This window comes from Seriola lalandi, unplaced genomic scaffold (assembly GCF_002814215.2).
Source record: "Seriola lalandi dorsalis isolate HSWRI2012SDOR001 ecotype SW California unplaced genomic scaffold, Sedor1 jcf7180002054360, whole genome shotgun sequence".
In the NCBI taxonomy this organism is placed as follows: Eukaryota; Metazoa; Chordata; class Actinopteri; order Carangiformes; family Carangidae; genus Seriola; species Seriola lalandi.
The window spans coordinates 859,570-884,122 of NW_019524913.1; the positions used below are offsets into that span (position 1 = coordinate 859,570).

The 24,553-nt window shown below is 41.5% G+C and overlaps 1 protein-coding gene across 19 annotated transcripts in view; it reads left to right on the top strand.

Moving 5' to 3' along the window:
• The window catches only part of scrib (scribble planar cell polarity protein), a 64,239-nt gene that overhangs the window by 23,972 nt on the left and 15,714 nt on the right, over positions 1–24,553 (top strand). For 16 of the 19 annotated variants that reach the window (XM_023408354.2, XM_087174543.1, XM_023408370.2 and 13 more), the window contains exons 2-28: positions 1,964–2,081; positions 3,471–3,549; positions 4,200–4,289; positions 5,024–5,080; positions 5,479–5,542; positions 6,220–6,294; positions 6,532–6,676; positions 7,319–7,437; positions 7,584–7,783; positions 8,168–8,334; positions 8,612–8,739; positions 9,056–9,181; positions 9,345–9,530; positions 9,698–10,057; positions 11,921–11,983; positions 14,102–14,191; positions 14,283–14,360; positions 14,501–14,818; positions 16,359–16,439; positions 18,234–18,482; positions 18,959–19,069; positions 19,187–19,480; positions 19,841–20,029; positions 20,551–20,670; positions 21,263–21,319; positions 21,873–21,929; positions 22,734–22,814. In XM_023408354.2, the coding sequence (XP_023264122.1) occupies positions 1,964–2,081; positions 3,471–3,549; positions 4,200–4,289; positions 5,024–5,080; positions 5,479–5,542; positions 6,220–6,294; positions 6,532–6,676; positions 7,319–7,437; positions 7,584–7,783; positions 8,168–8,334; positions 8,612–8,739; positions 9,056–9,181; positions 9,345–9,530; positions 9,698–10,057; positions 11,921–11,983; positions 14,102–14,191; positions 14,283–14,360; positions 14,501–14,818; positions 16,359–16,439; positions 18,234–18,482; positions 18,959–19,069; positions 19,187–19,480; positions 19,841–20,029; positions 20,551–20,670; positions 21,263–21,319; positions 21,873–21,929; positions 22,734–22,814 (3,702 nt within the window). The remainder of the gene's footprint in view (positions 1–1,963; positions 2,082–3,470; positions 3,550–4,199; positions 4,290–5,023; positions 5,081–5,478; positions 5,543–6,219; positions 6,295–6,531; positions 6,677–7,318; positions 7,438–7,583; positions 7,784–8,167; positions 8,335–8,611; positions 8,740–9,055; positions 9,182–9,344; positions 9,531–9,697; positions 10,058–11,920; positions 11,984–14,101; positions 14,192–14,282; positions 14,361–14,500; positions 14,819–16,358; positions 16,440–18,233; positions 18,483–18,958; positions 19,070–19,186; positions 19,481–19,840; positions 20,030–20,550; positions 20,671–21,262; positions 21,320–21,872; positions 21,930–22,733; positions 22,815–24,553) is intronic. The other 3 variants (XM_087174530.1, XM_023408372.2, XM_087174531.1) reach the window with 2 other exon arrangements.

Genomic DNA, 24,553 nt, shown 5'->3' on the forward strand with positions numbered 1-24,553 from the left:
CCTATTCCTGCCATCTGATACCTGTCACCTGCTACTCAGTGAGCCAACACCCTCTCTATCTCTTTCTGGCTGTGTCCTTTCCTGTGTTCATCTCCTCATTCCTCCTCCCATTTCACACTCCCATCAGGTGGGGATGCTAATATCAACTAACAGGCTAATGCTGGGAAATTTTAAATATTCGGAAAGTACTGACAATCCCTGTCTTGCACTGCCAGCAAAATCAGGATAGATTCTGTGGGAAAAAAAACATTGCTGCTGTAGCCTCCTCACTCCCCATCCAAACACAATACACATAACTAGTTAAGAGCAGGAAGTGTCTGTCATCGAGGAACAGAGTGGAGCTGAAATGCAGCATTCTTCTCTTTGGCAGCGTAATTGTAGAGCTGTCTCCCGGCATCTTGTATTAAGTGTGTAGAGTGTGTACATGTGTGTTTTTACACTTGTCAAGTTTAAACCTGACAGTATACATCAAAGAAGGGTTTTGTGTTATCTGATTTACCACATGTTTATGCAACAGTGAGGAGACAGGAGCATGACGGTGCTACATTTTTGAAACTTTAATCCCAATGAAGGAGGAGGATCTTGGAAATTATTAGAATTTTCCAATTGAGCATATTAATCTCTCTGGTTATTGACACACAATGGATTTTTTTCAGCAGAGGACCTTGCTGACAGCCTGAGGTTAAATTTGAATTAAGGTTTAGGCTCCAAGCTTGCAGACGTTTGTATTCAGGGAGCATCCCCGAATAATGAGTTTATACAAATTCCTACCCCGGAAAGCAAGTTCCTCAAGTCCCTTACAGCGTCTGAGAGGTCGACTGGCTTTTAACAGAGCAGACAGTGGATTCTCTGTGGGCCGCAGCACCAGGGACTGATTGAGGGGTTAATAACTGCATAGTTTGTTACTCCTGCTGTTCCCCGCTAGCTTGTCTTGTCTGTCCATCTGAACCGCAGATGACACACAGACGCACACAGCGCTGCTGGCAGAGGAATGTTTCTGAAAGCTGTCCTCTCCAACAACCAGCCTCTTGTGAAAGCACTTGGCATGGCCACAGCCGCGGCACTCTCCTCGGCTCTCCTATCGAAAGCCACTTTGTTTGGTTGGCGTTGCCATGGTGAGGAGGAGTTTTTGGGAATATGATGATGGAATCTTTAAAAAAAAAAAAAAAAAACAGCCCTGGAGACGGCCCTCCTCTGAATATACAGGATATTTTGTGTGGTAACTTACAGTTATAATCAGGGCAAAAGAGGAGGGTACAGTGCCAAAAAGGTTAGTCCATTAATTGATTAGTGGATCGATTTGGTAATTGATTCACTGTTTTGAGTCATTTCGAAGCAAAAACGACACTCTCGTCCTGGTCTCTGACGTGACTGATTGCTGCTTTTTATTTTTATATCACTGTAAACTGAATGTATTTGGGTTGTGGACGGTTGGGCAGACAAGACAATCAATGAGAAAACAGCATGTTGGTTTTGTGATGGCAATTTCTCACTATTTTCTAACATTTTACACACAAATCAATTAATCAAAAATCCAATAAACTACAAAAAAAATCATTAGTTGATCCCTAATAGGCTCAGCTGTATGAATGTCCATTTTTGGTCTAAAATGTTCATTAAACTGAAATCCAGACAGAAACAGTCTGCAACTATTTTGTTAATTGATTAAGTAATTAAGTAATTTTGAAACAAAAATTTGAAATATTCTCTGGTTCCAGCAACTTAAACATGAGAATCTGTTGCTCTTTATTGTCATTACCACTTTAATGTTTTTTTTTTTTTTTTTTAAGATTTGATAGCATTTCAGGCAAAATCTTTGTTGTGTTTAACAATGGTGCTTGTCCCTTGATGTATCCTGACAGTATCAAATGATGAAATTTGATTTAATGATTTGAAATAACAACAGTCTGAGGAAGTGTTTAATGTTCTGTGTTGATTAACGTGTCATCATGTGTCTCTGCAGCCTTTCTTCAGACTACTGAACCTACGGAAGCTTGGCTTGAGTGACAATGAGATCCAGAGACTCCCGCCTGAGGTGGCCAACTTCATGCAGCTGGTGGAGCTGGACATCTCCAGAAACGGTACATGAATACATAGACTAGTTCATTGTGCACTTGTGTCAGTTGCTCGTAAAGATCTTCTTGCAAGACCACCCATTAATACACAATTACTTTTAATGACACGTTTTAAAATAACCTCCCACTCTTGTCGAGACCACACCAAAATCACAAAGCAAGGGAGTTGTGTTTGTGAAAACGATTGCTGCCATGTGGCGTTAAGCAACAGGAGCGTTTCCAAATCTGTTGGAGAATCATCACTCTAGCAGCAGCCATTAGATAAATGTTAGCTGACCCTCTTTGCCAAGATTATCCAGTCTAACCTCAGGCACAAGACATTCACCCATGAATCTCTATGCCCTTGAAATATACCTATAAGAGGAGCAAAAATGGTAATTTAGCTCCACAAGGAAAAACTAATTTTGCCCTCAGTCACACGTTACAGAGATATAAGATTAAACTCATTCCTATTAGGCCTGATATATTATATTCTTCAACTCGTCGTCTATAACACACACAAATGTCTTGCCCTGTCTGTGTCCTTCTGTGCTGCACACAAACACTCTGATACTCAGAGGCAGAAATGGTAGATACGAGACATCTGCTCTGCTACACACTGCACCAAGTGCTGCGAGAGCAGTGTGCAGTGGCCTGTAAGGGGCCTTGCCCATCTGTCTGCCTGTCTGCTTCCCTGCTCCTGCTGCAGGACAACACTGAGCCAGATGAGTGTCATAGGCTGCTTGGCTCCAGAGGGATTTCTTAATGTGCACCTGCAAGGTCCATTGGTAAAAGTGCTTTTCCTGGTCAGACCAATAGGTCAGATTTCTATTTGTGCCTTCCTTTGTGAAGTTGTAGTGATGGACTTGCCTTACAGTGCTCTGAAGGTGCTGAATAACAGTGCAAACATTGAAGAATTTATCAATTCTAAACCATTGCTTTGCAGTACAATATCCTACATGTCTGTCTTATCTTATCTGTCTTTAATGAATGTGTTCCCTTTTGTATAATTTGACACCATCCTGTTGAGACTAAAGCACTGAAGAAGCAACTGAAATGCTGTTAGATACAGATACAGGGTAAAAGGGGCTTAACTGTGACTTCGATGGAAAAAAGCAGTTAACTGTAAAAGTGTGATTTCACTCTTACATTTGAGTTGATGGGGGGAAAATGAAGATGTAAGACTACACTTTGAACACGTCCTCCCTTGTGCAACTTTCACCCCTTTCTGTCTCATTTTCCCTTTCCTTTCTCTCACTTCTCTGCTTTTGGCCATCTGGTTGTGATTACAAAGAACTTAAAATGATTCGGTCTATAGAATACAACCCCCCTCTTTCTTTTTTTACATCTGTGTGTCCATGGTTCTGACTCCTGTCCCCCCCACCCCCCCACCCCATCTCCTCTTTTCTCCTGCAGACATTCCTGAGATCCCTGAGAGCATTAAGTTTTGTAGGGCCTTGGAGATAGCGGACTTCAGTGGAAACCCCCTCTCCAGGTAAGTGGATTGGAACAGCCCATCACTGAGTTCATCACTGTGAGACAATATGGTGCTCGCCAGATAGAACAAGGCGCAGAGAAGCAGCACCAGCTTGAAAAATGAAACAAAGCATAAAAAGTGTCATTTGCTTGCTCTAATTACTTTTCTTTCCTTTTTTAAATGTGCAGTGAGTCATATTGTGTTTGAATGTATAGTCTGCACTTCATCCTGATTTTTAACCGCAATGCCTGAAATCATTCAGTTGCTAAGAAATAATTATAGATGGTACAGAACAAATGCCTGGAGGAGATCTTGTTTTGTGTTGCAATACACTCTCTTACCAAACATGGCTGTGAATGAAATACAAGTGTCATGTTGACCTAATCAGGATACCAGTTATCACTATCGTATCTTTAAGTAAAGTCACTGTTGAACGGTTCTGAGTTAAAACCTTTCATTTCTTGCCATACCCTTGATGAATGATGTCCAAGTTGGTATATAGAAAATCAATGGACCCATTGGCATAAGCTTTGATGCTGAATACATAAACAGATGGGACTATCTAGAACCGCCAATTGTCTGTGTGAGTCAAGTGATCCTATGCATTGTACAACAGATCCCTAAGAGACTTGTCTCCACTATTTTCCCCTCCTGTCTTTCTGCCTCAGATTGCCGGATGGTTTCACTCAACTCCGAGCGCTGGCTCACTTGGCACTCAACGATGTGTCATTGCAGACGTTGCCCAACGACATCGGAAAGTATGTACATGTGCGCTATAGCTCGTTCTTGAAAATTTAATATGATAAGATCCTCTTGTAAAATTATTTTAAAAGATGTGTTTTTCAATATTTTTTTTTTTAATAAAACTGTTGATATGTCTTCATTAGTGATTTGAAAATTTCAAATTTTCCCATATTGGCTGGTTACAAAAAGACTATTTAGCACATTATTTCTGCAACTCTGCTTCCACATAATTTAGAATAATATAGTAGATAATTAACAGGAAATTAATCAGCAACAATTTTGATTAATCACTCAATTATCAAGCAAAAATACCAAGCACTGTCTAGTTCCAGCTTTTAAAATGTGAGTATATGTCTTTTATATCACTGTAAGTTAAATATCTTCGGGGATATTAACTCTTGGTTGGACAAAACGATCAATTTGAAAATGTTAATTGGAAAATGTTACCAGACTGAAGTCCTCGGACACAGATATATCCATGATACATGAGGAGACTGAGCAGGTTTTCAAGGAGTGTGATTCTGCTGCCCAGTGGGCTCTGAGGCAGCCAGTCTCTGGGCTGTGGGCCACTGCTGTGCTCCGCCAGATGGAAGAGCCCCTCACCATGCCAGGCAGCCCAGACGAACAGACTTGCCATCTGACTAACCAACCTGTCTCTCCTCTCCCCTCTCTCTTACTCCCCCATCCTGTCTTCACTGGGCCTGCCAACTCCCTACCCCTCTTCCCTTTTACTCGCTTCCTTTCACAGCCTGGCTAACCTGGTGACGTTGGAGCTCAGGGAGAACCTGCTGAAGTCTCTGCCCACGTAAGTGTCCTCTCCCTTCAGTGTACAAGTGCTCAGTTTAGCCTCATGTCTAATTTCCCACCGTCTCCATCAAGCACAATAAATGCCTGTTGACAGCACAAGCTGATGATGGTTTCATAATGCATGAAGAACTGTCACCACTGTCTCTCCTGCTGTAACTTTTGTTGTTGAGATCAGCATTGTACTCATCATTAGCACATACACTGTTTGGGTAAAACATCTCTCACCTGCAAATGCAATAGTTTTACCAACAGACATTTATTTGGGTCTTTTGCATCATGTGTCAGTCAGTGTGAATGAGTGTTATGTTGTATTCGTATGCAAAGCTCTGTTCTTTGTTCTTTCACGCTGCATATTTGTGTGACTTACCACTTGTGCTATTTTGTGTGTGTATTCAGGTCACTCTCTTTCCTGGTGAAACTGGAACAACTGGACCTGGGCAGCAATGAACTGGAAGTTTTGGTACACGAACATCTTATCCTGCTTTAATATCATAATACACAGTAGATGATTCATTCTATCATTGAGTGCTCAAACAGCACTCTTAGTTGTATCTTATAAATAATCTGTTTTATATTTGCACTACTAGTTCTGCACACAAAGAGTGACACGTACCACAAATATCCATGTCACATTCCCACTACGATAATTACGATGTAAACCATGTTTACCTGGCCAAACACATCAGAGCCGGTCTGTTAGAGCTGAGGCCGTGCCTGCACTGTACCCAAGTGTGAGCGCTGCTTCTAGTGTGGGAACGCCCACCTGTCTCAATAAGACAGGGTAAACAATGCCTCATGACTTGACAGGGGCGGAGGCTGAAGCAAACAGTTGACATCATGATGAAACCTTGCCTGCCTGCATGTCTGTCAAAAGCCACTGCTTCACTGACAATCTCTTTAATTTCATTTATCACTCAGATTTTTTTTACTTTTCTTGTAAATGACCTATAAGCGTCCAGTTAATGTACAGAGTATGTGTATATTTAAGGTATGTGTTTTCTGTTTGCCTCAACACCTCTTAATAGTTTTCAAATGGATCAGATTTCCACATACTGTTGTGTGTGTTTAGAGTAGTCACTTCCCTCACTTTGCAACACAGATATTAACAAATATAAACAACCTACTCCTATCTCTTAGCCGGACACACTTGGTGCTCTCCCCAACCTGAGGGAGCTGTGGCTGGACCGTAACCAGTTGTCCTCATTACCACCAGTGAGTATCAGTTTGTATATTATATTGTATGTCATTGTATATCATTTTTTATACCTGCACTGTTGCAAAAACGGTTCTTCAGAAACTGTTGTGAAACTACAAATGTGGGATTAACTACCACCAGCAGATTTCCTCACCTTGTTGTGAAGGTAATGGTTGTATTGTCTCTGTGGCTCACTGTAAGTGTTATTTATTGTGTGTGTGTGTGTGTGTGTGTGTGTGTGTGTGTGTGTGTAGGAGCTGGGGAACCTCCGCAGACTGGTGTGTCTGGATGTGTCAGAGAATCGTCTGGAGGAGCTTCCCGCAGAGCTCAACGGCCTCCTGGCTCTCACTGACCTGCTGCTCACACAGAACCTGCTGGAGGTCGTCCCAGACAGCATAGGTGAGAAATACAAGGGGGAAGGAAAGAAAGAAACATTGTCTTAGAAAAACAGAATGGGAATGATAAATCTCAGTAAAATTCTACAAGAAATAGCGATGCAATTATGAAATAAATATTATTGTCATCTCTCCATTGCAACCATCCATGCTTTTCACACCCAGTGATGGTCCCATGAAAATGACATTAGCTATCTTTTTGTATTGCTCTTGGGTTGTATTATAGTGGGTTTTTGGGGTACAGTGTGAACGTTAAACATCGAATTAAGCAGTACTTTTGTTGCAGTGGACCCAGGAACTTGCCCACTTTGTGTAGGTGACTTTGCTAAATAAGAACAGCACTGCCCTCTAGTGGAACACCCATGTCAGTGAAAAGCTTGTCATCTGATTTTGACCTGCATTAGTTTACTCTATTCAATTACTCCAGTGCCTAGGTTCATTTAAACAAAATATTTCAAACATTAAGATCAGAATATTTACATGTCACAAACATAAGATATCATGTAAAAAACTGAACTGGATACAGATACTGTGCACATTTTTGTCAGTGGTAGTAACCAAGGTGAAGATGTATATGATCCTAAAGTTATGAATGTTGGGGTCTTATTGCCACACTTTGTTAAATTCTGTTGTGTTTTGTCTCCAGGTTGTCTGAAACAGCTGTCTATCCTGAAGGTGGATCAGAACAGACTAACCCATCTGACTGATTCAATAGGAGAGTGGGAAAACCTCACAGAACTCGTTTTGACAGAGAATCTTTTACAAGTAAGGAGATACAAACCATGTTGAGCCTTGCACTGACCCAGTTGGGATTCATGCGTTCCCATTAATATCCAAGTCCCATTAACGGCTATTAAGTTTCATTATTGATTTTCCTGAATTTTAATGGTCTCTGTCTCGCTCCCTTACAGTCACTTCCTCGCTCACTGGGCAAGCTGAAGAAGCTGACCAACCTGAATGTAGACCGCAACCGTTTGGGCAACGTGCCCAAAGAGCTGGGCGGCTGCTCCAGCCTCAACGTTCTCTCACTGAGAGACAACCGCCTGGGCAAACTGCCTGCTGAGCTTGCAGATGCCACTGAGTTGCATGTGCTTGATGTGGCTGGAAACAGGTAACAAACACCACATAACATATTGAACTTTTGAAAACACACAGCAACTTATCTACTCTAAATGTATTTTCACAGCTGTGGTGCTAAGTTATATAAATTATGTATTGGAAAACTGCAGGCAAATGCATCACTGTCAAAGGGAGAGAAGGGAGGTTATTCCTGTTCCTATTCCTATTCCTCCTTTTTTCCCCTGTGAGAAAAATATATGTCCTAATGTATGGAAGCTTACTTAATACATCCAGTTACCGAGTTTCTTTTACCACCAGTTTTGTGACCAACAATGTAACTATTGAAGATTATACAAGTATCAGGTGGATCATATCTTATTTTTTCCTGAAACGGAAGAGTTGTGGCTCATCTCACCTCATCCCTTCTTTTGTCCAGATTACAAAACTTGCCTTTTGCCCTGACAAACCTCAATCTGAAGGCCATGTGGCTCGCAGAGAACCAGTCACAGCCGATGCTCAAGTTCCAGACAGAGGATGATGAGCGAACAGGAGAGAAGGTGTTGACGTGCTATTTACTCCCCCAGCAGCCTTCTCCGAGCCTTGGTGAGTAGCACTTTGTTAATAAAATGTGAAGTTGGAATCGGTTTGTTATTGTTTTTTATTAGACAGATAGGAAATGGCTCATATTTTGCATAGGTTTTAGATTTTAGCTAGTTAGTTAAATACTTGTGGCTCATAAAACCACATATAACCCATATGTGTTTGTATGACTGAGACTTCACAGAATCTGTTCTCGAAGCTGTTCATTCTAAAGTAATCTACAGCTATTACCTCAGTTTGACATCCTCCTCTCTCTGCACTTTTCCTTCTTTTTCCACAGAGAACTTGCTACAAAACAGTGTGGATGACAGCTGGACAGACAGCAACCTGAACCGTGTGTCAGTCATTCAGTTCCAGGAAGAGACCAAGGCTGAGGAGGAGGATGATGAGGCTGCTGCAGAGCGCAGGGTGAGGAAACTCACGGCTGCAGTGTCTTTTTCTGTCTGCTTCGTGTCCCTCTGTTGAGAGAATTTTTATGCTTTGCCCTATTACTTATCATCATGATATTGTACATCTTTGTCATCGAGCTAATTATGTGTGAAGCTGTTGTGCTTATAATTGAGCAAACATTCAAGTACAAATGAGTGTGGATTATTTTTATCGTCATCTGACTATTTTCTGTGCTTGATCAAGGTTGTTACTGTGACTAAAGTATTTTTAGTAGCTCCATACTGACACTCATTTGTTGTCAAAAGCAGGTTTCAATTTGTTTCCTTTGCCGCAGGGTCTTCAGCGCAGAGCCACACCACATCCCAGTGAACTGAAGGTGATGAAGAAGGTGATTGAGGAGAGGAGGAATGAGGCTTACACATCCAGACCTGATGGAGAAGAAGAGTCCCCTGACCCGCAGGTACATTCAACATACTGTAACATATCTTTTTTTTTTTTTTTTAAACCTAACAATTTTGTGCAGGCCTCACTGTACACTGAATAAAACAGACAGATAACAAGGCAGAAGTAGGGTGATATTTCTGTGTTGTTGATGCTAATGAACTAAAACTTGTTGGTTTCAGGAGAAACGGCTCAGTGACCTCTCCAACCAGAGCCATGACTCCCAGGCCTCCAACAGCACGCTATCAGCCACCTCCCATGAAGGCCGACAAAATGTGATTGCCACCTCGCAGAGGGAGGACCTTGTGGATGGCCATTCCCCTCAGGACGAGGAAGAGCTGGATGAGATGGAGGTGGAGTACATTGAGGTGAATATTCAGTCAATTCAGTCTTCAGACTTGGCTACAGAAAAGAGTTCTCATTAGAGGATATATTTATTAAAAGGATGCACAATTTTCACTTTGATAAATTTGCTTAAGGAAAGATCTGTGGTTTCCCTTTCGGTCTGCAAATTCTAAAATCTCCCTTTCTCCAGCCCACTGTGCACTTTGCAGAGGAGCCCATCATCCGTGGTGGGGATGAGGACGACGAAGAGGACGGGGAAGATGGTGAGAGGAGTGATGAGGAAGACGAGAGGCCAGCTCTTCCTGCAGAGAAGCAGCGTCTGATCAGAAAGGACACGCCACATTACAAGAAGCACTTCAAGATCACCAAGCTGCCCAAGCCCGAGGCTGTGGCCGCGCTGCTGCAGGGCTTCAGTCCTGACGGCCTCAACTCTCCGACACAGGCTGCTGAGGATGAGGAGGAAGAGCAGAGTATTGGCACCCCTCAGCACCATCACAGAGTAGAGGAGCTGGAGGACAGCCGGCAACAGGCCAACTCCAGTCAAGTAAAGGTAAAGTAGAGATCCCAGCAGTGATAGGATGCAGATCAGGAAAGTGGGGGGGGTAGATGGGTAGAAATAGTTACACATGTTACATTTAAATAAAAAATATTACTTTTCTCACCTGCATTTGTACACAGATGTGAATGTGAAATGTATATATAAGTGTAGAAGTTGTATCATAGGTACATAACACAGTAAATAAGTTTATTAGTTCATGTTATGCTGCAAATTTTCTATTTATGTTATAAGAATATATTTAAATTGAATATATTTTGCCTTGCTCATTGCCTCTATGCAAACATTTAATACTGTATGCATAGACTGCCCTTATCACCTTGCAAGTTGCATTCAGTTTGGAGTGGGCTGCTAGCACTAATTAAGGATGTGGCATTGCATGCAGGGTCATTGTGGAGATAGAGATGTCCACCTTTGTGTTGTAAATCAAGGGGTTTTTTTTCTCACTCAGGAGTTGATTTTGTGGTTTAACCACAAACTCACCAGGTTCTCGGCTCGGAATGGCTCCCTCAGAACTTTGCTTTCTCTTTGCTCTGTCTTGCAAAGACAAGATGTCCTCCACCAAAACCCACAAACACTCAACATAAACCTTACAACATTTAAATAGCTTCACACGCACGTTATGTGATACCAACAAATGGATGTAAAAACATTGTCTCATACTTGGAAGAAAGAACAGAGAAGTTCCATTTAATTTTCTTCTGTGACCACACAAGATTGCATCTTGATCTTTTGTTTACATGGAGATAACATACCAGATATGAGCACAAGCAGCTGCAAGCTGACTTCAGCCGTTCTTGCACAACATCGGCCCAATTCAGTACTAAACTTCTCACCATATTATCAGCCATCTCCTGATTTAATTGAATAATTACATTTTCACACTCTGCTTTTATAACACTGTGCGTGCCTGTGTGTGTGTGTGTGAGAATGGAGTGAGTGAAGTCTGCTCAAGAAAATCAGTCCCCTTATTGATCATTAGTATCCGGGGAAACTTAAATGAGATCTGTTGATTTATCGTGCTAATTTTAGAAATCTTTTTTTTTTTTAACACTGATCAGACATCATCATCTCATCAAATCTGTTTTGCGTTTATGGATGTGGGTCTGTTTGTGTGGCTGACTTCAGACCAACCAGAACATGTATTGGCAGAGCTGGAATGTGAGATCCAACGAGTCTTTGTGTCATATGTTAATAATCTATTATGGGATGTTTAAATTATTATAGATAGTGAGATTCTTCCTTGTTCTTGTAAATCAAATTCTGCAAGACAAATTTCTTTTAATAATTTCACCTATTTTCTTTGACTTTTTTTTTTTTTTTTTTTTTTTTTTTTTTTTTTTTTAACTTTGTGTAAATTACTTTTGCAAAGTCATCTTGTAGATATGTTTATTTTTTTAGGCTGAAACTGTTCTATAACATCTTGCAGTCCTTTACATAAGTAGGCCTGTTGTCTAAATTAAGCCTTGCTCCTGGAGGAAACTGCTATTTGTGGTGTGGAGGCTGGGCTTATTCTGGTTTGGGAGCTTTTGCCTTCTTTTGTCTGCTCTCTCTACACTGTGTGTTTTGCACTGTAGCTCAGCTCCTTGGTCTTGTCTTTCCATCTCTGCCTGTATTTGCTTTTGGTGGCTGGGGAGTGAGTGTGGGATCGCTTCTGCTTCAAGGTGGTCCACTCCAGTGGACTTGGAAGTCCCACAACCTGCAAGCAGACAGTGGAGTGTTTGGTGTGTTTGGTGAAGATTATGGAAAGTGTGAGAAAGTGTTTTTGTTTTGTTTTTTCTTTTTGTGTGCGTATGAGCGTATTTTTATTTTGGCCTGACTAATCCGCATGCCTCTCGCTGGTTCCTGTCCTAACAGGGGGTGTCATTTGATCAAGTCAATAATCTGCTGATTGAACCTGCTCGAATTGAGGAGGAAGAGGTCTGTACCTACTCTTTCCCGTCCAGTCTGTTTTTCTGTGTCCCTCACTCACCCACTCATTCACCCACCTGTTCTCAGAGGTGGAGAAAATACCCTCAGATATCCATGGTTAATCCAAGCCAATCACTAGGGACCCCCTAATCACAACTCATTTATGGGCAGTGTGGCACAACCTGGATGCAAAAGGACAGTATACATATTATATTTAAATGTATCTTTCTCCACTGGACAGCAGGAGTTCAGACACAAACGCTGTGGATGTAAAACTGTAGTTTTCAAAAATTCGTTGATGGACAGCTGTCATTGTCAGGGTTGGAGTGCATCCTGGGAAACTGGCCTAACTCTATATGTTGATAAATTGTTGAAAATTAAGGAAATTTGTTTTTTATCTATTCTTTTTTGGTTATAAATAATTGGATTAGGAATGTATAGCATGGAGCTATAGTTGCATATTTTATGTTTATGTATATTTGAATAGATTGAATTTCTGACCTTGCCTGCTAGTTAGATTGTTCTTGCTACCACGAAAGATTGTAGCAATCATGAATGAATGATCTATTAACCACCTTTAAGATTTTGATTCATTACGGATTCATAAATTGACAATATAGAAAGGTAAAGTTACAGGCATTGTTTCTATCTGTGCAGGTGTTTTTCAGCCACTGTAGTCTTCTGCTGTTCCTCCATTGCAACATTATCCATTGCAGAAGTGATCAACCATATTTTTTTATCCATCAGGGGTCACAGTGAACATACAACTAATGACAACATTAAAAAACAACAACAACTTCATAGATCTATGTCTGTTGTCGGGGGAACGCCACAATGCCCCACAGAGCTTAAAACTGTCGACAGAGTTGTACAAATCCAAGTCTAGTGTCTGGTTCTGCCACACTGTGCCTCTCTTGCCTTTCCTCTGCTTCTGCTGCTTCGCTCCTTTTCATCCCCTGTCCATGCTGTGTTGCCCTGGAATGAATGGGCTGGTTCTGTGATGATGACGTCCATGTCACCTGCTTCCTCCAGGTGTTTTTTTTTTTTTTTTTTTTTTTTTTTTTTTTTGGGATATACAGGTATACAGAGATGGTATGTAACTCAGCTGCCAACCAGAAGAGCTCCAGATGGATGAAGAAGCTTCTCCATAGCATTCTAATATTATTTTTCATAAAGTTATACTCCTATGATGCATACTAGAAATGGCATACTTGATATTTATTACCATTACTTTACTAAATGGTGTTGTTAATCCCATGTAGATTTGTCTTCATCTTCTTTTTTTTTCTGCATGTTTTTGTTTGGAGTATTGTATATGATTGTGTATGGATACTGTTCACTCTTGTGCTGTTTAGTCTTGATGAAGAAATCAACATTTATTTTCACTGTTACAGAGCAGTTGAACATTTTAATGAACAAATTTGCCTCATTATTACAAACGCTGGGGTTTGAACACCACTACAGTCATCAAAACCGTCTCCACATCCAGGACAGCACACTCCTCTCATCTGTCACTCTTGACATCTCCCATTTTCCTTCCACCTGTCCCTCATTTGTCTCTATCCCTCCCCCTTTTTGCATGGCTTGCAAGTACACATATTATACAGTCTGTTACAACTTATTTAGTTTTTACCTCACATTTTAAAGTCCATTCTTCCATACATATACAATCCACATTGTGCAGTATGTTTTCTATAAGGGTCTAGCCTCTGAATCCAAGTGAAGAGGGCTTCACAAAGTGTGTGTTTGTTCAGTTTATGTTTGAAGTCTAAAGTCAGTCATGTGGGAGCTAGTGGATGACAGATTTGGCTGCAACTTTACTCATACAATCTCAAATTAAGGCATAAAAACATTACCTTCTACATGTATTGACATTAGGCTTCTAACAAGTCAAAGAGCCTCTCCTTACATCATTTTGATAAGATTGACGCCACCTTCTGGCAGAAAGAGGGAAATCCCCCACAACTAGAATCAAAAAGTCAAAGATGTGAAAATAAATGGCAAAATGCATCAAAATGAAAAGAACAACATTGTGGGCTCACTTCCCTCTCAATCTGTCCTGAGCTGAGTGGTGATTGGCAGGTTTTCAGTAGTAGTTGTGCTGACTCCCGCCTCCTCAAATTGCAGCACACCCTGACCATCCTACGACAAACAGGCGGCCTGGGTATCAGCATTGCTGGAGGGAAAGGATCCACGCCTTACAAGGGAGATGACGAGGTAAAACCTTTAACCGGAATCTGTATATATTCAATACGTCAAAAGTCGTAGAATTTATAAATTAATTTTCTTGCATTGACTGTGTCTGCAGGGAATCTTCATCTCCAGAGTATCTGAAGAGGGTCCTGCAGCCAGAGCAGGGGTTAAAGTGGGAGACAAACTCCTAGAGGTAAAGACCTGAGTGTAAACATTGGCATTTTCTATTTACTTTGCCTGTTTGTGTTTAGTAACTCTCTCCTCTGCTTTATAGAAACGTTTTTAATAAAGAACACTTCATGTAAGTCATTCTCTCTTATCTTTTTGTCTCAGGTGAATGGAGTAGACCTCCACGAAGCAGAACATCACACAGCGGTGGAGGCTCTCCGTAGCTCTGGTGCTTCAGTTTCCATGACGGTGCTACGGGAGCATATGGTGGAGCCGGAGAACGCCATCACCACCACGCCACTGAGGCCGGAGGATGACTACTTCCCCAGGGAGAGACGCAGCAGTGGCATCGCCTTCAACATGGAGGCGAGTCCCAGCGGACCTCAGCAGCGGCTGTCCACCTGCCTGATCCGTAACGACAAGGGGCTGGGATTCAGCATCGCAGGGGGCAAAGGCTCCACGCCTTACCGCACAGGAGACACGGTGAGACACAAAATGCATCTGTTCTGTTTACAGGCAGGGCTTCAAAGACAAATGACATGTTTTTCCCAGTAAAGATTTGAGACTATGAGGTAATGAGTAGATGGTTGACCTTCAGTCACTAAACACCTACGTATTTGATGGCTTCCTCCTACTAAAGCACCTTGTTTACATCATGGTCTCAGGTAGCATTTGGATGTTATGGTTGAAACCAATATCAGAATGTCAATAAAACCTTTTTCAATATATTTATATTCTTTGCACAATATGGCAAAATCATTTTGTTGGTAAACTACAAAAGGAATTTTTCACAATCTTTTATATTTTAGTGACAAAATGATCAATCGAACATAATTGACAGATTATTCAGTAATGAAAACAAAGGCTGGTTGCAGACATAATTGAATTATTAGCCAATCTTAGCATGACATTTACATACAAATTAAGAAGGCACTGTCTGCTTTAGACCCTGGCCTCGGACAGTTTACATATTAATATTTAAAGCCTCCCATTGACGTGCAAATCTGACAACTGCATCCAAGTGAAGTCTGTAGTAGATTCAGATCATAGGTTTCAGTTCAAGGGGAAAGATGATACGAAGAAAACATCTAAAGCTGCAGACACAATTTATCAGGCAATTATTAAAGGGCCTATTTATAACAGGTATGGTCTTGAAGTTGGGAAGTTAGGTCACAAAGTGTTTGCAGTAACTGTCTCAGCCACAGGGATCTGCGTTTACAGTCATCACCAGGGAGACGGAGATATGAATAGCCAGCCTTGACACTTGATAGGTTCAATGTAACTGGACGGTGTGAGGTGTATATTTGGGCCAGCGCAATACTACATCGCAACACATGCAGCTCACCGAGCCCACAAAAAGGAAAGTACTCATAAACTTATGATTTAGTCGGGTCTGACTGTAAGTCTTGCCTCTTTTTCAAAAGCTTTTTTGAAATGGATGCAGTGACTCGGTTGTTTGTTAGTTGGTGTGAGAAGACGGTGCTGAAGACTTTGCTCCTGCATGTGTTAGCACATTTTGTTTTGGTGTGGAACACTAGGAGTTCAGATGGATTTTATTTGGTTTAACAAATTGTTTGCAATTTGTCTGTGCAAAGGGGGTGCTGTCTCTCAGAGGTTCTACTTTTTAATGAGCCGCTTGTGCAGCTCAGTCCAAATGAGTCTTAATGATAAAATACTATGCTGTTAATCAGTTGTAATGTATGCCCAGGTTTGTTTGTTTGTTTGTGTACAACCTTATATCAAAATTTGTGGCATTGTGGGCTTTTAGTATCTCACATTTACCAATATAAAACCTGCTAGCAGTAATGAATAAAGGAATCTATTTTTGGCTCAGGTCCTCACTGTGGGATATCACATGCTTACTGAATGGTAACTCCCCTACCACATAGCTCACAGTTAGGACACTGATTCATCACAGGATTGCAGCCCGTTGCACAAGATTCGTTACCGCCGACCCTGTCTAATTAGCAACCTCTCTTTGTTCCTAAAAGTTGTAAACATGATTCTTTTGTCCGTTTTTTAGGGAATCTACATCTCTCGCATTGCAGAAGGTGGAGCAGCACACAGAGACAGCATACTGCGTGTAGGCGACAGGGTGATCTCTGTGAGTACTACCATCGCCCCCACATCTCCATCTGGGCCCTACACTACATAGGAAATGTTTCCTTTACACTGTCTACACAAATGTGGGAACAGGAATATTTTTTGTTTTTAAGACCCAGAATTTGTCATTTTCCACTTCGACCTTTTAAATCCAGTTGAAGTTTAAGAATGGATAATGACTCGTATTGATAAGCACAGTACATCCTGATAATTGGACAATAATGTTTTTATAGGAGTTACAGTTAATAGTGTTTTGGCTTTCTAAAAAAACAGGCTTATTATTTCTTAGTTATTTTATTTTATATTATTCAAGATCTGGGGCCTCCTCTCAGTTTTGTGGAGGATGCCTCAGCTAACGCAATGTAAAGGAAAACCTTGCCATCTTTTCTGTAAGTTTGAATATTTTCATTGCAGTTGTGTAATTGTATTCACTGCGCCCACAACACTGCTTTCATTACTCAAGTTAAGTCTGGCCCTGTCTTAGAGAGATAAGACTAACTTGGGTTAGATTCCATGTTAACCACATAATAACTGCATACGTCAGCATACTAATAAAGTCCTCATACTAATGTCTCCTCAGATTCATACTGTGTAGCTCTTTTGGTTAAGAAGTGTAGTATTTACGTTATATTTATTGCTCCTAAGCTTCTTGCACGACATATTTATGCTCCTTAGTTTCCTTCGCTGATCAAACTCCGAGCTTGGCTTTGCTGTCCTGTATCTGTCAGTGTACTAGTTTCTCTTGTGTTGCATGTTTTTATCCATTATTGTGTCATTCACTATTACTCTGAAGCCACCAATGATGACTCCTCAAGTATGCTTAATGTGAAACAGCTCCTTTTGAAATTGTAACTTTGCTTTCTTCCCGGGTTTACTCTCCTCTTTCCTCCGGCAGTTTTTCTTTTGTCTTTTTCTTCTCCGTGTCTATTTGTAGGCTGCCTCTTTTTTCCTCTCTTTCTCATACACCCTCCCTCTGCATGCTCACTAATGCATTAAGTGCATCTCCTTACCTGCTTGGTGGTGGGAGATGGTGTTGGGGTGGAGTGGGCTGAGCCTGTCGGGCCGCTGCCATGGTAGACATTTGTTACCATGGCAGCGGCCACGGCAGCGATTCAGCCGACGGTAAGAGCTGGTACTGTCGGGTCAGTGCTGACCTCTACTTGTCACTTTGGACCAGTTATGTACAGTTTTTAAGATTGCATGCCTGAAAGCTGCCCCCTCTCTTAATTCTATAAAAGGATGTTAACAAAACTAATGACTGAATATTTTCTTCATGACATAGTTGCAGATGATTAAGGACTCTCCTGATTGCCTTTGTTGACTTAAAATCAAACTTTTTGGACAAACTACACACTACTACTTTTGTTTTAAGTAAACAAAGGCAAGAGGGTGGGAAAGTGTTTTACTGATTACGTTTTAAAGATAGCAAGACAAGCATTAATATACTAATTTCAGGGAATAGCTCTGCCTGCTCATAGCCTCTCTTCCTCTGGGAAGCTCTACCAGCTAAAATTGCCTGCAGCAGCCTGCTGTTACCCCTGCTCCCTCTTTTTCTCTGCCTATTCCTGTTGCTCTGTGTAGGTGTTGGGTTCTTCTTCAAATAACTGTACTCACTCGAATTAAAATCACAATGTTGTAAATGTTCAGTAAATCCTGAGAAATAGTTTTGAGAGATGAGATGTAGATTCTGATGAGAGACGAATGTTCACCGTGCCAATGGCAAATGTGGCCCGTTGTCACTCAGAGCGTCCTGGTGGGCTGACACCCTCCGTGGTTGGTTTTACTGTCAATCCAGATCAATGGTGTAGACATGACAGAGGCCAGACATGACCAGGCAGTAGCGCTCCTTACCGGCACCTCCCCCACCATCGCCCTCCTGGTGGAGAGAGACCTGAATGCACCAGGGGGCTCTCCGGGTCAATCCCGGGCACGTGCCCATTCCCCTCCACCCCCAGAACCCTCAGATTCTCCAGACCAGGAAGAGGAAGGCCTTTCCGTTCATGGGAACCATCTGAGTCGGATGGAGGACGAGTACCCCATCGAGGTGAGACCCTTAGAAGTGACCTCAGCACTTATGCTAAATGGCTTTTTAGTTTTACTAGACCATGCGGTAGAAGCACTCTGTGTTAATGTTTGTTTATTTGGCCCGCCTCATCCTTAATGCTGTCCAGTTCCAGAGAAGATGGTGCATGGTATGAAGGCTCGGCCTAATTTAAGTAATGGTGTGCTATAGGTTGTAGCCTGGTTATACCAGGTGTATCATTCCCATCCAGTCAATAATGCAAAGATATTGCTTTTTAGCTGCTTAGAGCTGTGAACATGTCCTGCAGTAGAAACAGGTTGATTTGCGTTTGTTAGACAAATTATAAAAGTAGATAGATTGAGAGATGACTGCTATAAACAAGAAGGCTTAGTCATGAATTTGTACATTTCAGTTGGCTGTTCTGCAGTAGAATTTAATGAGTCTGCATTTGTTAAAATCTCTTTGCACAAAAGTTTTCCTACCTCCAATCCTAACAGGAAGTGATCCTGGTGAAGTCAGGTGGCCCTCTTGGCTTGAGCATCGTGGGAGGCAGTGATCATGCCAGTCACCCATTTGGCATCAACGAGCCTGGGGTGTTCATCTCAAAGGTATTATTATGAAAGAATAGTGAAGTATTGTTTTCCAAATGTTTTCTCTCTCCCAAAATATGTTGGATTATTTCCACTGTTACCTTGGTTTGCGTCTCACTCTCCGTGCCCCATCAGGTGATTCCTCATGGTCTGGCATGTCAGAGTGGACTACGTGTCGGGGACCGAATATTAGAAGTGAACGCCATTGACCTGCGTCATGCCACTCACCAAGAGGCTGTGCGAGCCCTGCTGGCCAACAAGCAGGAGATTCGTATGTTAGTACGTAGGGATCCTTCACCACCTGGGATGCAGGAAATTGTCATCCAAAAGCAGCCGGGGGAGAAGCTTGGCATCAGTATTCGGGGAGGAGCAAAGGGGCATGCTGGAAACCCCTTTGACCCTACGGACGAGGGAATCTTCATCTCCAAGGTATTACGACTTTGAACTTCTCATTTCTTTGTTAAACATTTGGAGGCCTTTTGGCCACATTTGAAAGAACTGGGGCCTAGAGATCCTCCTTTTTTTAACTTGAACTGTAACAGCCAGCTGGTAGGACAACACAGGAGTTCATATGTGACAGTCAACTTTATTTAAAGCCACTAACCTATTGAGAAATACGTATTTAGAGGCTTGGCTGTTTTTAAGTTTTAAGACTCATGGAAAAGATACCATTAACGGAGTAATGCATGGGCCCAAATTGGAGTTACTATTAGGTTAATATAGGCAGCATTCTCATTAGTCACACCCTGGGTTAAACCACTTGTTTATTATTGATTGATATTCAAACAGGTGAGTTCAAGCGGAGCGGCAGCAAGAGACGGCCGACTGCAGGTGGGCATGCGGATCCTCGAGGTGAACAACCACAGCCTGCTGGGGATGACGCACACAGAGGCAGTGCGAGTGCTTCGTGCAGTGGGAGACTCTCTGGTCATGCTGGTGTGTGACGGTTTCGACCCACACAAAGTTGCTGCTGTAGAGGTGAGGCCCGACGAGGAGTTGGATTTTGACCAAATGGTTCTTTTCACTTACACTCGTAAACATACAACACTGTGTAAACTGTTAATCACATAGGATAAATTTGAATGACCTCTGATTCAGTATTGTGTTTAAGGTTGCATCTAATTATTTTTTCATTATTGTTTAATCTGCCTATTACCTTTTCAATTAATTGATTCATTACATAGTCTACATGTCAGAAAAGAGGGAAAAGGAGCCCAAGATGACATCTTCATCTTTTTTAATTTAACCAAAAGTCCAAAACTATAAATATACTATATATATTCAACTAAATATAAGAGTCAACAATGATATATGTCAAAAAAGCACAAAATATACACATTTTAGAAGCTGGAACCAGAGAATATTTGGGTTTTATGACTACTTTTACTTTAAAAACTAATAATTGCAAGTATTACCTGCAGTTTTGATGCTAAATCATTGCCTAAAAGTTCAATTTAAATCAAAATTTTAAACAAAACTCTGTTTGGGTTCATTTCCAGGCATCCCCTGGCATCATTGCCAACCCGTTTGCAACAGGCATTGTACGCAAGAACAGTATGGAAAGCATCTCTTCTATAGACCGAGACCTGAGCCCAGAGGAGATGGACATCATACAGAAGGTACAGTGATTATTCATCTTAGCTGATGTAACTTAGTCATGAATGCCAACATCGTATATGCAGTTAATTTTAGGCAAGAGAGCAATGCGGAGCTTTGGTTCGTACACTAGGAACCACAGTGCAGCTTGGTATCAACCAAATGCCATTCAAGTCAACACATGAATCAAATGTTTTGTTCAGCGATTCCGTTACACCACCACTGTGCTTCCACAGCAGTTTGGTGTTAGCAGGTGGAGCGGAGTGGAATGACTCACTCCAACCATGCACACCACACATACCCATCTTTCCGCCAGAGCAGCCAGAAAGCGCCAGCACAGTTGTTTATTTTGCCCAGATTAGCTTTTGGGAGGCTGCCCGAACTAAAGGAATGTAGCGGCCTGTTGGTTTGTTGAAGGCTAGTTTTTGTTGTTCCTCTGCACACTTCAGTTTAGAGGTTTTGGACATATATCCTTTATCAGAGCACACGCATAATTCATATGGAAATTTCATTGGTTTGAATTACTCCGGCTAGCAGTGCTTTCGCTAAGATTTACAAGATGAATGGTAATCATTTACTGGGATTGTAAGGATCTTAAATCTTGCTCTTTTCCAGGAGTCAGAGATGGTGAGAGAGACATCACAGTGGGAACGAGAAGAGATGGAGAAAGTGGTAAGTGAAACTGAAAATCCATTACTGATGTCGGGAGGCTAGAGGTAATTTTATTTCTGTCAGATCAGCAGATAGATGGAAATACAGTAAGACAAGAGATTTTTTTTTTGCTACAACATAGCTCAGGGAAATGCCAAACTCGAGGCTCAGGTTTGTCTGTTATCGGGTGAATGAAGCTTCTCCTCTGCACCTTATGTGGATATTGTGTTTGACAGAACTATTCCTACAATGTCCCGTCTTGCATGCTTTTTCTGCTCCCATAGCTAATGAATAGAGTACTTTTTAATTTGTGTGGATTCTATCCTTTCTTTCCCTTCTGTTTTTTCTCTCATCTCTCCTTTACCTTTTGGTGTGTTTGGTGTGATCTGAAATCATCAAATCATCCCATCTCCATATCACCTCCTCCACTTTTATTTTTCTCCACCTCACCCCCTGTAACACTTCCTAAATCATCCACCTTCTCATTTCACCTCTCATCGCATTACTGTGTGGCTGTGTGGTTGGGTGTCTTGCCCTTCTGTACTCTCCTCCTTCCCTTCCTTTCTTGGTGAAGGAGCGAATGCGCTTGGAGCGTGAGGAGGCAACTCGCCTGCTTGAAGAGGAGACTGAGGTGAGACACTCCTCAATGGCAGGTCCTCAGACAAACTCTCCCTTCTGTACAAAACGGCAGCTTCACCACAAACACCACAGATCTGCTGCCACAGGATTTTACCATGTTACTTATCCCTGTATTTTTCAGGGAAAATAGAATCTTCTCTTTTGGTTTTCTTAAATTAATCAGGCTTGAGCGTTATTCAGACTGGCTTGGTTTTACTGGAGAAGGCCCAGAGTTACACAAATGTGTGTTCAGGTGACATAAAGGTAAAAACACCACAGACTCAGTTTTACTTACTGGCAGATTTGCCTCAACAGAGCAGAGGGGCAGGTTCCTACAGTTTAGTCCTGCTGAAAGCTTGGTGTTGAGACCAAAAACGCCCTTGTTTCTTTTTCTTTCTTTCTTTTTTCTTCTTTTTCTTTTTAAACAAAACCCAAGGGTTTGCATTGGTGGTGGTGGTAGGGTGTTGTTTCACAGAACTGTGAGACAATGAAGTACTATCCTTAAAGTCCACTTTGGGTGAGTTATCAAAGTCACAATCGTGTGTCCATAAAGGCCAGACAGTGAAGAAGAATCAACTCCGAGGTTTGACTCGACTTTCCTTTAAATATAACAACACATTACACGTTGGGGAATTTCTTTAGCTGGTCTACATTTAACATAAAAGTGTGGATCCTTAACCTTGTAGGAACGAGTCTCTACACTTCCATACATGGCCTTTCCCAGTTAAACTAATTCACTTTGAATAGATGCCTGTTGTGTAATAAACCCTCAGCCTAAACCACCTCTCACCTCTGTTTTCTATTTATTTCCCTGTAGAACATCAGCACTGGACCTCTAAAACTTGACTACAAAACCCTGGCTGCACTGCCCACCACCAGTCTGCAAAAGGTCAACAGGGTAAGTGTGTGTGTGTTCTAATGTCTGAGGACAGTACGTAAAGTTTTGATGATAAATCCTTCTTATGAATAATGTTGGTCGTACTTTTCAAAATTTTTGAAAAGACACAAAAGGCTCGTTTCCTCTGAGTTGTGGATTGCTTGTATTTTTGTGTGGGCTATGCTGGAAATGGCCTTCAAAGCTCAGAATAGACTTTGTCATGGAATCCCTCATGTTTATGTCTGTGGAAAACTCTTGAGTGACCCATACCCAACCAGTTGGCAGGAATGTTACCTCCCCTCCACGTGCGTAACCCCCCCAGTCAACATTACTGGATATTAACCTCAAGCTCCAAGGCCAAACCCGTACAACATATCAGGTCAGTGTGATGTAACTCTGTCCTACATCAGTTAACAAGAACAAACGTGACCAACATGGATTGAAAGAAACAACATGAAGAACAAGGACTTATCAAGAAGTTTGGAAAAAAGAATGTGAAGACCAACCTCATCTGGAAAGAATCGAGATCAGAAATATAAAAGAGAGACAACTTAAAAAAAGTAGAGGTACAGTACAAAGGAAGCGTGGCCAAAGGGCAGGCACCGTCCTGGTTGATAAAGAGTGTGTAAGAGAGTGGTGAGAAGGGGGAAGGGGGACAGCTGTCCACTATCAACCAGCCTGTCCTCTGCGATATTTTAAACCCGCATCTGGCTCAGAATTGGATGGAGTCTCTTGGGTGGGTGGGGCACCAGACAGAGAGGGAGGGTGTTGTCTAAGAGGAACAGACAAGTGTCTCAGTTTGAGTTCTCAAAGTCCTGGGAGGAGTAAGTTTGAGTGGACATACAGTGCTGTCCTGTTACCGTCCTACAGTGAGTATAAAGCTGCTCAGTGGGCAAGATTTGACTGTTTTAGCTTTTTTTTTTTTGTTTTTTCTTTCCTCTTTAGTGTGTTTGTCCCTGCTTCTGTCTGTGATTGATGTCGGTCCCTCTCTGTGTGTCTGTTGGGTGTGAGGATTTCATGATTTTTGACTTGGCTTTTGACACAAGTTCTGTTCTCTTTTGTTTCGATTACGCATTTTTATTCTGTTCTCTTAAATACATATTTTCAAACTTTAAAGGAACAATAAATTGTCCCGTAGTGCTCAAAGAGACATTTAAGTTATATTAACTATTACTACATGTAAGTTGTGTGAACTTCCACTCGACCGCTATAATGACTTTGCTTCTCCAGCACACGTGACCCTGCTCAAACTGTATCATAGTGACCCACTAAGGCTGCCTTCAAGTTCATACTAAAGTTGTTTTGTTTTTTTTATGATGAACAGCAGAGATGGTTATTGGTAATGTAGGATTAGGATCATTGAGGAACATTGAGCTGATTTATTTTAAAAAGGTTTAATTTGTCTTGAAAAATAAGTGTGGTCTAAACATTAGCAATACAAGACTGCCATCATTACTTTCACAGAAAAGGTGACCAGGGTGTTTATTCAGACATGAAGCCAACATACAATATTAAATTGCCATCAGATTAACATAAAAGGATTCAGGTCTGAAAGGTGCTTAATGTTACTGCAGCTTATTGTGCAGTTAGCCCCAGTTTGTGTCTCTCATATAATCAAGAGACAGAGTGAAAAATCGGATAAATAAATACATTTATTTTTCATCTTTAAAAAACCTAGAGTGTAATTTAACACCACTTACCGATGTTCTGAAAGCATTTCCAGAATCCCCAACGACTATTTATTCACCCAGGTTTATGTC